General features: G+C 39.3%; 1 protein-coding gene across 9 annotated transcripts in view; it reads left to right on the top strand.

Moving 5' to 3' along the window:
* LOC108439839 (phosphodiesterase 4D interacting protein) overlaps window positions 1-15112 on the top strand; it is a 140209-nt gene extending 125097 nt beyond the window's left edge. For 6 of the 9 annotated variants that reach the window (XM_037537383.1, XM_037537382.1, XM_037537385.1 and 3 more), the window contains 12 exons: window positions 116-247; window positions 676-798; window positions 964-1153; window positions 2587-2711; window positions 2809-2937; window positions 5055-5150; window positions 5453-5649; window positions 6098-6229; window positions 7385-7523; window positions 8701-8747; window positions 11258-11348; window positions 13037-15112. In XM_037537383.1, the coding sequence (XP_037393280.1) occupies window positions 116-247; window positions 676-798; window positions 964-1153; window positions 2587-2711; window positions 2809-2937; window positions 5055-5150; window positions 5453-5649; window positions 6098-6229; window positions 7385-7523; window positions 8701-8747; window positions 11258-11348; window positions 13037-13224 (1589 nt within the window). In that variant the 3' untranslated portion in view covers window positions 13225-15112. The remainder of the gene's footprint in view (window positions 1-115; window positions 248-675; window positions 799-963; window positions 1154-2586; window positions 2712-2808; window positions 2938-5054; window positions 5151-5452; window positions 5650-6097; window positions 6230-7384; window positions 7524-8700; window positions 8748-11257; window positions 11349-13036) is intronic. The other 3 variants (XM_037537380.1, XM_037537381.1, XM_037537384.1) reach the window with 3 other exon arrangements.

The raw sequence follows: 15112 nt of genomic DNA, 5'->3' as shown, positions 1-15112 counted from the left end.
CATTTTTGCATTTTCCTGAAAAGTTAACATTTTGGACATTTTTCCCCACAATGATGACTTTACTATATATGTATGGTAATGTATAGTAATGTATCATATTCATACTGTGTCACAGGAACAGACTTGATGGAGGAGCACCTGAGGGAGATTCGCAGTCTCCGTCAGCGTCTAGAAGATTCCATCCATACCAACGATCGTCTGAGACAGCAGCTGGAGGACAGACTGGCTTCTATGGCACGAGATGGAGGTCTGAGTATTGTTTGAATTATTTTTATTTAGTTTTGAGTTTGAGCATGAATTTGAAAGAAGGATCGATATTTTTAAATCAAATACAAACAATTGAGTCCTCAGTAAGTTATTTATATTAAGCTACAGCAAAAGTAATACTGTGTGTGCTCCACATAGGGGTAGGAAATATGACAATATTTTGTCATTATTGTAATTATTGTAAAATATAGACAGATTTAAAGTTAAAGAGCCTATAAACAACATCTAGGGTATAATAATGGCGGTATCAGCCTTTTATGCCATTATCTTATTTTATTAATTCATTTTTACCAATTGTTGTGGCACTATTGTTCTTCTGTTGCATTTTGTAAATTTCAGTTTATTCACAAACCAAGTGAAAATGACTTACCATTATCCCCACAATAACTTTTTATCTTTATCTTTTAGGAGGTGCCCCTACAAACATCTACATTCAGGGACTGGATTCGGTTAGTCAGCTCTCTAATGAGGTTCGACTTCTGAAGGAGGACAATCATGCGCTCCAGAGTCAGCTTCAACAGGCCAGAAGAGGTACAGCTCGCATTACGTGCTGCCTTCAAAGCATTAGAAGTGCTAAAAGCACAAATCTGTCTGACCTGTGCTCAGAGAGAATAATCAATCCTGATCTCATACAGATAGTAGAGCAACCTCTAAGCATGTTTTCTGCATTGAAGTCCCATTAAATCTCTTCTGCAGACAGCATGAAAGAGGTGGAGCAGTTGCGAGAGGCAGTCCTGTCAGGCCGTGGCCGGTTGACGCAGGCAGAGCTGGAGACGGAGAGGTGGGCAGAGCAGTGCAGGCGACTGCAGGTGCAGATGCAAGAGCAGGCACAGGCGACTCTGCTGTTAAAGCAAGAAAGACAGAGTATCCAGGAGAACGCAAACAGGTACTTCAGCATCCAAAATCTGGCACAAATAAACAACGTTTGAGAATGAGGCAGGACACCTAGATCAGAGGTGAAATATAAGGCAGTCTCAGGAAATACATCTGGTTACCCTACCATTGTAGACTAGGCACTTTTCATACCTAGTTCATTTGCTGAAGTCTAAACCAGAGTTTGGGATTATGATTTGTCTTTTTAGTTGGTTAGATTGGTTTCACACTACAACAGATAAAGTGCACCTAATTGTGCACAAGGGCTTGTTTATTGGTGAAAAATTTTACAGGGTATCAAATGGTTGGTTATCCTCATATTTTCCATAATTTGAGCAAAAAAAACTACTTTGCATAAAAATAGAGACATTTAACATCTATGTGAAATACATTCAAAGCAATAAAAATAAACCTTTCTTGACATTTCTTCATGATTGGTTTGTCAGTTTGAATGTAACCAATCAGGTCGCTGATGCAATGCGATCCACTATCCATGTGCCGCAATCAAACCCATTGCTTTGCAATTGCTTTATTGCTCATCTGCCATTATAAATGGCAGTTTGTGCTGCTGGAATACGTGTGTCTGTGAAGAGTCAGACAATAAAGACAAGCAGATTATGAGGACGGTACAGCTCTGATTAGCGGCTAAAAGAAGTAAAACATCCGCTAATGTTGGGTTCCCTCATTCGGTGCAGACCATCACAAAAAATGTATTCCCACCAGCAGCGAATCGAACCAGGGTTCATTTGTGAGTGAACAGAGATCCATGATTTTGGCCAGACTAGTTTGTTTGGTATGGACCCAAGTACAGGTGGAGTGTCAAAACATACCTGTCAAAACATATCAAATTAAAGCGAAAGTTTGACAGATCCGCACCAAACAAAGTAGGTGTTTAACCCTTGTGTGGTGTTGGGGTCTGTGGGACTCATTTTCAATGTTTGCCAAAATATAAAATGATGCATTTATTATTATTTCAACCATTTTCTTTGAAAAAACCCATGAACCCATGAGGAATAAAAGTGTAGAGGTCCTGTGTCCTTCACTCTGTTCTCCTCCTACATGGCCTGCTGTCAGTGTGTGTGTGTGTGTGTGTGGTCAATAGGCCCAGGCTGCTGACTGGCTACAGCTACTAAAGGAGAACCCTACGCTGGCCACTTTATATGTGATATTTTAAACATCTGGTATTTTTACATAGATTGTTATGGCTGTATTGATTTAAAAAACAATAATGCTGTGGGTCCACCAGACCGCTGAGTAACAAACACATCAAGGGTTAAAATTCTCCTGAGCTGTGCTTGTGCTTTATGAGTCAGATTCTGAGAGATTAAGCCTAGTCCAGTTCTAGGTTTAATACCTGTTTGGGAAACTGACCTTTAATATTTCTGGTGTGATTAGAATTTAATCAGTATAACTGATGTTAAACTATGTTTCTTTCGGTGTGCACAGACTCCAGCATGAGGTTAACGTTCTCCAGCAACAGCTGAGTGAGAGCAGACAGCTTGTGCATACACTACAGTGTGAACTGCAGGGGTATCAGAGAATGTGTGGTCCTTCCAAAAGTCTTGGCACAGGTAAAACTCATGTGCTATAAACAGTAAAAGCTTTCAGAATCCTTAGCAGCTCCACTGGTTGTTCTGTAACACCTTCTTCTCCTCTCTGGGCTCCCAGGATCTGGGCAGAGTTTGGCTTTTGACTTGAAAGAGCCACAGTCTCACCTGTGCATGCTGGAGCAGCAGCTGAGTGATGGGCTAGACCCCAACCTGTCCCATTCATCTGTCAGGAAACAACTATTCCATGGTGAGTGAATCAAACTTGTGGTCAACTGTCCTAATTTAAAGACAGCTATAATTACATTATTAGCCTTTTCATGATACATGTATCAATGACCTCCGTGAGCTTAAATAGCTTCTAAAGAATAACAGGATACCTTTCTTTCAGTTGTTATTTACAAAATGGCAGTAAACAACAAAAGATAATGTAGATTGTTTATCAAAAAGACATAATTTAGGGTTGGGGCAGAAACGTAACTCAATTTCCCATGTAAATACACAATTCATTAATGCAAATCCAGGCTGTATCTTGAACATAACAGGTAGGGGGCTATAGGAGGCATAACCCACGCAGACGTTATCTCATAACAAGAATATATCTATCTATGTATAAACCTATATATCTAACTTTTGGTGCTAAATTGGAGCTAAATCTACCACTAACAAGGGTCTGTCCCCTCTAAGACAAACCCCAAATTCCTCTAGTCAGTACCTTTTTAATGTCCAGAGCAGTCATAACGCTGTTAGCTAACAGGGGTAATATTTATTTTTACTATAATGTGTAATGTGTTCTCTGCACACATCTATATGCTTAACTGGACTTTTTTGGGGGAACATTTGAGCTGTGCTAACTTACTTTACATCCATTACATCCAGTGTTGTCGCCCGTTGAACAGTTTTGACAAGCACTCTTTCGCCCCTTTCTTTGAGCTGTGCCTTCATGAAGAATTGGATTGCTTTCGGAATTTAACATTCAGTTTATTTCCAGCCTAGTAAATCTGTGTTCCTATCCACATTCAGCCCAAATTTCTCAGTTATCCCCAAACATTTTCATTGTAAGATCACATCTGGCCCCACAAGTCTCAAGCTAAACAAGAACCTTCTTCATAGCATTTCAGTGGATGCACACCCCACCCTCTATTTGGTCTTTATTCACACTTGTCAGCTGCCAACATGTGCATTTTAATTTGCTTTTGGAATAACAGCAGGGCTTGTATTCATAAAGCTTCTGAGAGTAGGAGTCCTCAAGCGAGATTGCAGTCTAAGAACTAAATCATTGTAAATAGGAGAGAAATCTGATTTTAGATCAGCACTTGATTCATACTCTCTAACCCTCCTGCATACTGAGGTTAACTGCTACAGTAACACAAGAACATGTAGGTCATAATACAGAAACGTCCATTTTTGTGTCCCTAGCGTTTACAGATATATTACATCAAAAACATGTTAGGGTTACAATTTATTTATATTTTAGAATAAAACAAAGTTATTTTAACAATTACACCTTCAGCTATCAATTTAGCAACATTGGTTTTTAAACCAATTATATAGAATTTCAAGCACCACAGAAGAGCTCGTCCCCACAATCATGGCTGAGGCCTTATTTTAAAGAAAAAAGCACGTTTCTGCAAATTTAACTAAAAATAATCTATGCATGACAAAATAAATGGCAAATAAATATTATCAAATATATAATGAAAGTTGTTGTCCCCAGCAGTCGTGTCACTGGTGTTACCGCATAACAAAAAAATCTCTTATTTTGAAATAAAAATCACACTAATGACATCACTTGACTTCCCTTTATCTATTTTCTGAGGATCTATGGCACATGGTGAGTCCACTGTGTCTTTCAGTTATCAGAAATTATCTCATTTTGCTCATGATTTCATATGAAGCTTTTAGTTGAAGTCACTGGTGTGACCTACTTTATTCTTAGATAACTGTGAAAAAAAAATCTTCTTCTTTCGGCTGCTCCCTTTAGGGGTCGCCACAGCGGATCATCTGCCTCCATCTTGCCCTATCCACTGCCTCCTCTACTTTCACACCAACCGTCTCCATGTCCACCTTCACTACATAACTGTGAAAAAATACAAATTGCATATTTTAGTGGATATTCCATGATTGACAACATGTGGTTTGATGCTCTGTAGCAGCCATTTTGTAGTATGCATTTTTCGTTAAAAATGTCTGGTGTTACATTTCTCATGTGTAACACCAGTGACAACTGTAGAGAGATGGAAAAGCGGACTATCTGTAGAATGACCCACATGCTGGGGGCTGTGCACTGAAATTCATTGGCTGGCCAATGTGAGTTAAAACTGGTGTAACACACGTGTAATGTCCTAGTTTTGACTCTGTTTGTAGATCCGTCTCCCTCTCCTCCTGTTCGAGACATGGGACTCTTCAGTCCGGCCTCACCTGTCTCTGCTGAACCAGATGACCTTCACCCTTCTGTTAGTGGTGAGACATAATCTCTTGAAAACTTTAATGATTTAAAGCACATTTACATGGAAATGACAAATCCATATGTCAACCAACATATGATACAGGATTGCTTCCTTAGACAGCCAATACATATGATATAGAATTGCATGGAATGTCATCTCACTTACTATATGAAAGCCAACCAATGATCCTGGATCAGTTTTCTTACACTGAGTTTGATACATGGCATACCTAAGATGCCTCACTTAGCGCAGTGTGAGAAGTGATACGTTTATTTTGAATTCCTGTTGACAAACTAAGTTGTACATCCTAAACAGACTCAGCCAAGCCTTGCACAGGAAGCAGCAGAGAGAGTGAGGTTCTTGACGGCTCCTTCGCCTGCAAAACAGGGCGTCACATTGTGGGCCACGTAGATGATTTCATTGCACTGCAGCAGCAGCTTCTGGAGGCCAAGTTGTTCATTCGCAAGATGGAGGCTGCACTCCAGTCCAGCACAGAGATCGACCTACAGGAGGTCAGTCAGAGGGCCTGTAGGGTCACTGCACCAAAAAAAAAATGATGCATCCTTTTTTTTTATTGAAATATGTACAGTGGTTTTTTACATGCATAAAATAAATTACACCAACATAGTTATTTCCAAATCTAAGTAAACTTAAAGAACAGATTTGTGTTATCTGAAGGATCTAGAGGATCTTTAGCCTTATTGATTTTTTTAATAAGTCACAGTGTATGGAGTTACTGGTTGCCTAATGTTGTTATGTGTAATTTCCTTTGCAAGTAAAATAATTATCATTTTATTCAATTAATGCTTCACCCAAACATTGCTGATAGTGAATACTTGATGCTAACAGGGCTCAATTATTAACATATAGATGAGGCAATAATGACTTTGCATGAAATTTCTAGTTGTTACCCTTGTAAGATTTGTTTAGTAAGGATTTATGTTGTTTCTCTTTGTTCAGGGATGTGTGAAGAACTTGCTGACTAACACTAAAACCTTGAAGCAGATTTTAGAAGCGACTTCCTCTGTCCTCAAAATGTTCTGGAGGGCAGCTCTCCCCAGAGCTGATGCCAACACACAGCAGCTTCAAAAGGTCAGAATACTCAGGGCCCCTGCAAACTAGGCCAAAGTGCCCACATATATTTGTTGTTGTTTTGTTTAATTGATTTTTAAAAAAATACAAAGTTGTGGGCTTATTGAACACATGAAACACACTAGCGCATTTTCAGTATTTTCTATTGGTCTAAGTCACACTACAAATAACATTTTCACCCTTTAGTAGGCCAAACTGGCATTTTAAATTCCTATATCATGTTGTGTGTGGTGTTGCTGTGTTTGATATGCAGTGGTCTGGTGGACCCACCACATTATTTTTTTTTAAAATCCTAACCATAACAATTTATATAAAAACACCAGATGTTTATATCACAAGTGGCCAGCCTGGGGTTCTTTAGCAGCTGTAGCCAGTCAGCAGTCTGTCCATGTTGACCACCCTCACACACACACATGCAAACACATACACACACTGACACACACTAACCGCAGGCCATGTAGGAGGGGAACAGAGTGAAGGGACACAGCACCTCCACACTTTTATTCCCTGTGGGTTCAGCCCAACAAACACCTTCTAAGCTGATCCTTCTGGGTCGCAGGCATAGCTGGAGCCTATCCCAGCAGTCCCCAACACTACATGTGTAATATAAAGGGGTGAACAGTGTGAAGACACTGAAAATAGGTTATTGTATATGTTCTTCACAGAAAATGAGCAAAGGCCAAGGAATCTGAGGTTGAACTAATAATAAATGACATATTTTTTCTTTTAGTAAACATTTTAAATGGGTCCTACAGACCTGAACTCCACACAAGTGTTAAATAGCATGAATTAAATAAAGTGCTACTTTGAAAGAAAGAGGCAACTGGCTACTTAGCACAATGAGTTCTGCGTAGTCCTGCAGCAATATTTTCATAAGTGAAGCAACGGCATTTAAATACAGTCAGTGGACTTACCTGAGTCACATTATTCATACCATATAAATATAACAGATTACTTCAAATCAAAGTAATACATTTTCTGACTGTGTGTTTCAGATAAAAATCTTCCGATTCTGATTGCACTTCTCTAAACTTACATTTTATTTTTGGTTTGTTATAAAATTATTGATTGTTTCTCCATTTTTGACTCCTTCTATGCTTCAGATGAAACTGAGGGATGTTTGTATGAATGTTGTGTGTTGTCCTCTGTGTGTAGGAGCAGTCTCTGAGAGAGGAGGTTTTCTCGCTGAGGCGCAAACTGTCTGAACAGGAACAGGCTCTAAGGGACTCTATGGAGACTCTGAGAAGCTCCAACCGCACCAAGGACAGCATGGAGCAGTTCATCGTCAACCAGTGTAAGCCTCGCTAAAATCTCTTTCTATGTCTCTCTCCCTCCTCTGTCTTTCCTTCTGTCCTCTTTAGCATTTATATTCAACGAGGGAAGAAATTTGCCCAAGGAGGGTGACTAACAGGGTGACCGTTGTCTTGTGCGCATGAGAGTGTGTTTATGTATGTACTTGTTTTCGTACATCTTCAGAAGCAGAAAAAAGGGCAAAGATGTTGAGACAAACATTTTTTAAGCTGCATGTTTAATTCTTTACATGTAAAAGAGTGAAAACGTTTCTTTGTGGTTACTGAGGTTAAGATTAAGGTTCAGGTACATCCTTATTACATATAGGATCTCACATATACAGTACTGTGCGAACGCCTAAGCACATTGTTTAAAAGCTTTTATCTTGGCAGTAAATGGGTTTTATTATACAGCAAAAATAACACTAACATGTTCTGAGAAAAGTAGTTGATATCTTTTAGGGTGGATTACAGGAAAAAAATTGGTTCCAGGTTTCTCTTCAAAGCCTGCAGCCAATGCATGAGTTTGTTAAATTCCATCCCCACCATACTTTATTTAACATGATTGATTAGCCAAACCAGGCACTGGGTGATAACTACAAATAATACAGGGCTGCCATGAGGAGACAGGATTCAGCAAAAATGCTCAAATCTGTAAAATCACTAATTTATTTATTTATTTATTTATAATTATTGTGATATTAGTGTTTTTTCAAGCAAATAAACACTTACTGCTCAGATAAACAGCTTTTGAAATCACATTTTCTCCAGTGCCTAAAATATTTGCACAGCACTGTATTTGTAACATATCGCTGTTGTCGGAAAAAAACCTGTTATGTCCAAAATAGTAACTTTACAGGAGAAAGAAAACACCTACTTTATTTATTTTTAATGTATGTCAATGGAACCAGATTTATTTACATGTCATTTTGGGCCATTCTTCATTAAATTTTCAGACAATGTAAAGGACAGCAGATATTGTCAAATAAGGTCAAAAACTCAGAAATGAGTTTTCTTCCGACAGCAGAGATATATGGAACATATTTGTCACCTTCTGTCCTGACGCTGTATGAAAACAAGCGTGTGTGTGTGAGACTCCCCAAGCCTCCAGCTGTTGTTTGTGAAAAAGCTCTTTTTGTGGATGGCTGCATGTTGAGGCACTTTGCTGTTGTCTGTTCACAGTGTCCAGAACACGAGACGTGCTGAAAAAGGCTCGCACAAACCTAGAGGTGAGTCCATTCTCTCACACCTTCGCTGCAGCTGCCACCATCAATATCCACTCACAGCTTCTCACCTCAACCATCAAGCACTGTCGCTTTTCTCCTCCCAGACATTTCCAAATGGATTGTTTTCTCTACAGCCTGTACTGTGCTCTTATGCTCTCTCTTCTAATAATCACAGTGTTCAGCAGTGGCATTAGAGACAATAGATACTGATTTTTAGTGGCTAAAAATGAATATTGGCTGATATGATTTTATATTTAGATTTTAGACTTCAATTTTATACTGCAAATTTATACTGATGCATAAGGAATAATAAGTGGAATTCCACCTATTTTTCAAAATTTCTGCATAATATTATTGGTAATATGTAAACAGAGTCATTCAGAGTGGTTTGATGTGAAATGCTCAGTTCTGGGTTCAAACTTGTTCACAACATTAGTGATAAAACATCTATAGAGTCCATCATCACCCTATTTTAAATGCATTCAGATGTTTAAAATAGGGTGACCTCATTTTGGTTTCCAAAAACGAAGACACCGGGGGCAGGAAGGCAGCATGGGGCAGAGTGTAGAAAGCTAATATCAGCATGAAAGCAAGTCAGTTAAGGCAGACTTAGACTTCCCAGCTGGGCATGTTTTTTTACACCTTGCCCTAGAAATAGAGAGTGTATGGTCACCCTAGTCTAAAACATACCTCACAGAAATTGTGACATGGCTGCAGATGCGCTGCTTAATACCCTAAGTAGGGAAGTTTCACTACAGTGAACCATTTCACATCAAAACACCCTGGGTTACTTTTTATGTACTTTTACACAGCAGGTGTAGAAAAAAATAAATGAAAGAAATGCAGTTACAAGATCAGATACATGTGTGGTCTATAAAAGGCTGCTGTCTTAGACTCTGTCTGAAGGTGCATGAAAATATATATTAGCTGCATTTGCACAAAAGCTATAAACAACTAGAGCAAATGCTATGGAGTCAAAAAAGGGGCAAAAAGATTTTGAGCTTGTAAAGTGATAGTCACAAATGTACTGAAATTTGCAGTTTGAGCAACTACATACATGTAAAATTCAGATTCACAAATAATTTGTACTCTGCAAATATGAAACCAAAAAAATAAAATAAATAAATAATAATAATAATAATAATTATAGTAAATCTAATTCACAAATGCATAAAAATATTTTGAATATATAGAAAGGACTTTTGAGTGTGTAAAAACATTGGCATTTGTAAATGAAATGTTGTGAATGTGTGAATCAGCACTACTCAAAGGCCAGACAATAAAATCACATGAAAAGTTCGAAGTTCCAAGTTTGACAGCGGGAGTTTTTCAGTGTGACAGTACAAATCCATGAACACGTCTCCGTTTCTGTTCGTGTGAACATTTTAACCCTGTTTTGATGGCAAATTTGAGGGACCAATAGGAAAGCTTGAACTGGTCCAGTCAGAAAGTGAGTTTGATTTATACAGCCACAACCCTGATTGGTCGCTGTCAGACAAAGCTTTGGTAAGCTGTTGGTACCCGCCTCTAATGGCTTTTTGACTGAGGGCATATATGGACATACTGGTATCTGATTCTAGCAGTATGTATAAATTTTTTACCCTTTTTGACTCCATAAAACACATTACAGATCTGGGACCACCACTGTAAACAGTCTGTGAGTTTCTCGACACCAAACCGTTTCACATCAAACCACTCTGAATGACTGTTTACATCTCATCTGCTGAATGATTTCAAACGTTTTGAAAAATCTGTGTAACTCCCCTTTAAAGAGACGGAGTAACTCTTTCCCAGTGGCACAGCTTTTTAAAGTTTTGTTGAAAGATCTCAACTTCAGATTCCAGCAATTCCTCAAACAAAAAGTCAGGAACTATCCTACCTTCACCAGAACCAACAATCACCATCGGCCAGAACTACCAACCAAACAATATACTGAATGGACTCTAATTATCAGGTGGAATTAGAGCTTTCTGTGCTGCCATGTCGCACGTAATACTACACAATAGAAGTGAGGCCTTTATTATGGGATGCACTGCAGTTTGGAGTTTCTGAGTCAACTGTGCATGTGTTTAGGAAAAGAATTCAGACACACGCTTATTTTTTGTTTGCTTTATCAGAGCAACAACTAAAGGCCACTGAAGTGTGGAGTATTTCTGACTAAATGGTGACATTACTATCTACAAATATTCGGCATGTTCGTTACACATGAAGATCAATGCAATTACTGCACTGGGAAGACTGAGAAAATTATCAAAAAATAGATTAAAAGGCAGAAATAGGCATATTTTAAATGTTTCTGACAAATAAACGTTCATTAAATCTGCAAAGAGTGAAAGCAAACACAGTTATGAGAAGAGTGCCATAAGGACTGTGTAGCATTGTCACCTTCCTCTCTTTCACTGGCTGTTTCTTCCCTCCTCTTCCTGCCTCCCTCCCTCCCTCCCTCTCTCCCTCCCTCCCTCTCTCCCTCTCTCCCTCTCTCCCTCCCTCTCTCTCTCTGTGAGTTCTTCCAGAAGAATGAGCTCAGGATCTCCTCTTTAAGCTGCTCCTTTTCTCCTCCCTCTCCTCAGTCATTCTCCTGTACTCCTCCCTGGGCTGTTAGAGGTACACCCCTGGCCTGCTTTGCCTTTGGGAGCATGTGCATGTGTGTCTGTGCATTTAGTGCATCTCAGATCAAGCCCAGCACACTTAACACAAAGAAGTCTGCAAGAAAGTAGAGCTGTTTTGTCTCATAACCTCTTATTTTCCAGGATATATTTTGGTTTGTCCATCTGAATTTACCCGACCAAATCGTAAGGCAAATTATTCAGTAACTGCATGAAATAAATGTAATTTTTTTTTATTCCATTTATTTTGTAAAAGCTCCCCTCCAATTAACAGAACATGTGTTTTATGATCTACACATATTGCTGTATGCTTACAATTTTTGACACTATTTGTATTATTTTATAAAGGTAATTTTTACAGAGCAGATCACTGAAGAGACGCCATCTGTTTATAGTTTATAGCCCAGATTTGTGGACTTTCAGTAGAAAAACAAACTGAGTTCAGCTTCTTTTATTATAAGGGTTTAAAATGACATCACCATCTATTTGACTGGAAAGAAGAGTTACAGCCTCATACGACGCCCAGCTTCTGAATGTAGCTTATGAAATATGAAATTTATGAAGTGCGTTTTGGAACCACCGGTCTTACCAAGGTCTCACATTTTGTCTTCTTGTGGTGATATTGCTACTCATCCATATGCAAATCTTTGGGTCTGTTTTTTTAACGGGAATTATAACCATTTTTCAAATTTCTTCACATTGAAAGATTTTTTGAGACAAAATTAAAATATGTTCATGACAGAGGGCTGGGTGTTCTGAAGGAAAATAGATGAAAAAATAATCTTTTATTTCTTCTAGATTTACGATATACACCGATTAGGGATAACATTATGACCACCTCCTTGTTTCTAGACTCATTGACCCTCACAGTGCAAGTACTATTTGGGTGGTGGATCATTCTCAGCTGTGTCCACTCACTGTCCACTCTATTAGACGCTCCTACCTTGTCAGTCCACCTTGTAGATGTACCTGCTGCTGCACAGTTTGTGTTGGTCATCTTCTAGTCCTTCATCAGTGGTCACAGGACGCTGTTGGCTGGATATTTTTGGTTGGTGGACTATTCTCAGTCCAGCAGCGACACTGAGGTGTTTAACTCCAGCAGTACTGCTGTGTCTGACCCACTCAGACCAGCGCAAGACACACTAACACACCACCACCACCATGTCAGTGCTACTGCAGTGCTGAGAATGATCCACCATCCAAATAGAACCTGCTCTGTGAGGGTCCATGGGGGTTCTGACCACTGAAGAACAAGGTAAAAGGGGGCTAACAAAGTATCAGAGAAACAGATGGACTACAGTCTGTAACTGTAGAACTACAAAGTGCACCTATACAGTAAGTGGAGCTGATAAAATGGACAAAGAGTGTAGAAACGAGGTGTATTTTACTCATAACACACGTGTAGGTTCACTGGTTGTTTCAGATAAATGAAGTCGATATTTGCATTGAAGGCATTGCAATCTCTGGTTCCTATGAAACTAAGTTTCTCTACAGCAAACCATTCCACATCAAACCACTGTGAATGACCTTTACATCTCAACCACGGTATTACTACCAAAAATCTGGAAAGAAAATCATTATTTAGACAAAACCTACTATCACTGCATCACTGCATCATCTGCTTTGGGAGTTAGATTAGTTAGAAGTAAATACTGCAACTCTAACAGATCTTCTTTCTGGCTTCAGGTGAGGTCCCAGCCACCGTCTGGAGCTCCTCTCGTGGTGGAAGTATTATGACCTGTCCTGCCCAGGGACACAACCAAGCTCTGTCTGTCCCACTGGCAACACAGTGCTTTGGCACACAGCGCCCCCTAGATGTGTTCTGCAATAATGCACTCTCAGGATTCAGCACGGCTGTGTCTCCACTGTGCTGAGAGAACTCAAAGCACCGTTATGAGACGCCAAAAGCTTTATGAATGTCAGGGGCTGTTTGGCTCAGGGGTTATAACTTCAGTTGTCGCAACTGGATTCTGATATCTGAAGTCTTGGTAGCTCTTCTAGCGTGATGTCCTATAGTACCATAGTCACTGTCATTATGTAACCTCTAATCTCCACAGAGTACTTTAGAACCTTTTCTGTTGTTCCATGCATCATAAAATGTTCACACAATGTAAAAGACTGCCGGTGTAAAAAACAAACAAACAAACAAACAAAAAAGGGGTTACAAGGTTTTGACATCACAATATGCATGGTCTATAAAAGGCTGCTGACTTATACCCGTCTGAAGGTGTATGAAAGAATATACCAGCTGTATTTGCAGAAAAGCCATAAACAAATAGAGCAAAGGTCCCATTTGTCATCATCGCCTGTATATTTCATGTCAACCTTGTTTTGCTGTTCATAAGCATGCAGTGCCATTGTTGTCCATGACGTTGGCCTAATATGTTACTACTTGAGTTTTAGACATGGCATGAATTAGTCAAGGCATTAGACACCAACATCGTCCTGGTTCAAGTTCTGTTTTGATGTTAATGAGAAACCAGCAATGGTGAGCGTGTGCAATAAAACACTACTGACCTGTTACACTGTAACCATGACAATGAGCAATAGTGCAATGCTATTATGTAGGACTGAGAAAGAGAAAAGCAGTTGCTTCATTTCAAACACTGTAGCCCTGTAAAGGGAAAAAAGACAAAAAGAGGAACCGCGGCACTGCCAAAGCTAGTGACCCCTCCCACATCTCGCAGATGAGCTGGAGGGTACGATGTGGCAGTATTTCACAGTCCTGGTCCTGAAGTGCAGCAGTGGCTTCCCTAACTCACCCTACAGAACTGCACAGGTACTCGAGGATCAGGACTGCCGATCAATGTCAGTGGAGCTGTATTCTACATTTTGACCCTTTTGTATTGTAACTGTTGGAAAATAATGCTAACTTTAATGTTTGGTCCAAAAATGGTAGTCATGTTCTTTATTACTAGCTGTTGTATTATTGGTGCTTTTTGGTAATGGACCACCTTTTTGTTTCTTTATTTTCTTTCCTTTTTGACCCAACCCCTGTAAATTTATTTAAATAGAGCACAAATGTGTGTACCTACATACTAGATTTGCTACTCGACAATCGGACAAATTTGTTGGTCGCAACACTGTAGAACGCAGGTCTGTTTTACTTTCTCCAGCTGTTCAGTGTTTCGTTAAGCATGCATTAGACTTCAGGTATTGCTTTGACATGTACCTGTCATGTGCCATGTTATTCGCTTAGTACATCTGACTCGCTGAAAGGCTAAATCCAAAATAATTCCTGCATGACTTTAGTACGCTGCACAGGCAGGAGCTGAGAGCTTTACATTCTAACAAACTGTAACTTTACATAGAGCAAATGTATAGGATTCAGCTTAAGTTCTAGTTTTCAGCTCTGAAAACTTCGCTACACTCAAACAGCAAGAAGCTACTGCCAGCTCTAGCCATCCTGGATCTAGAATCCCCCTTGACAATCATGATTTTATGAACATTTGAAATCCTTTTTAAGCAAAAATAAAAGCTACTAAACAGACCAAAGCGTAAGACAAATCAAGTGCACAGTTACGATACTCAAGCACTTCATCAAATCACGAGTGAGCAATATTGTTACAAGGTCCACAAAAAAAATAGTTTTTTCATTAACAGTATTAATGTGGAACGCAAGGAGAAAGAGTTGATAGTTTTCGTTTGTGTGCTGTTACTGTTATTCAGAGTTCAGACTGTCTATGCATGTGAGCTGTGGGAAAATGGATGTGTGTAGAGGGAACGGGGGGCTATTTTAATAAAAAGGGAAGTTGACAAGTA

This window comes from Pygocentrus nattereri, chromosome 4 (assembly GCF_015220715.1).
Source record: "Pygocentrus nattereri isolate fPygNat1 chromosome 4, fPygNat1.pri, whole genome shotgun sequence".
Taxonomy (NCBI): Eukaryota; Metazoa; Chordata; class Actinopteri; order Characiformes; family Serrasalmidae; genus Pygocentrus; species Pygocentrus nattereri.
Note: the sequence above shows the minus strand (reverse complement) of the source record. Positions and strands in the feature narration are given on the sequence as shown.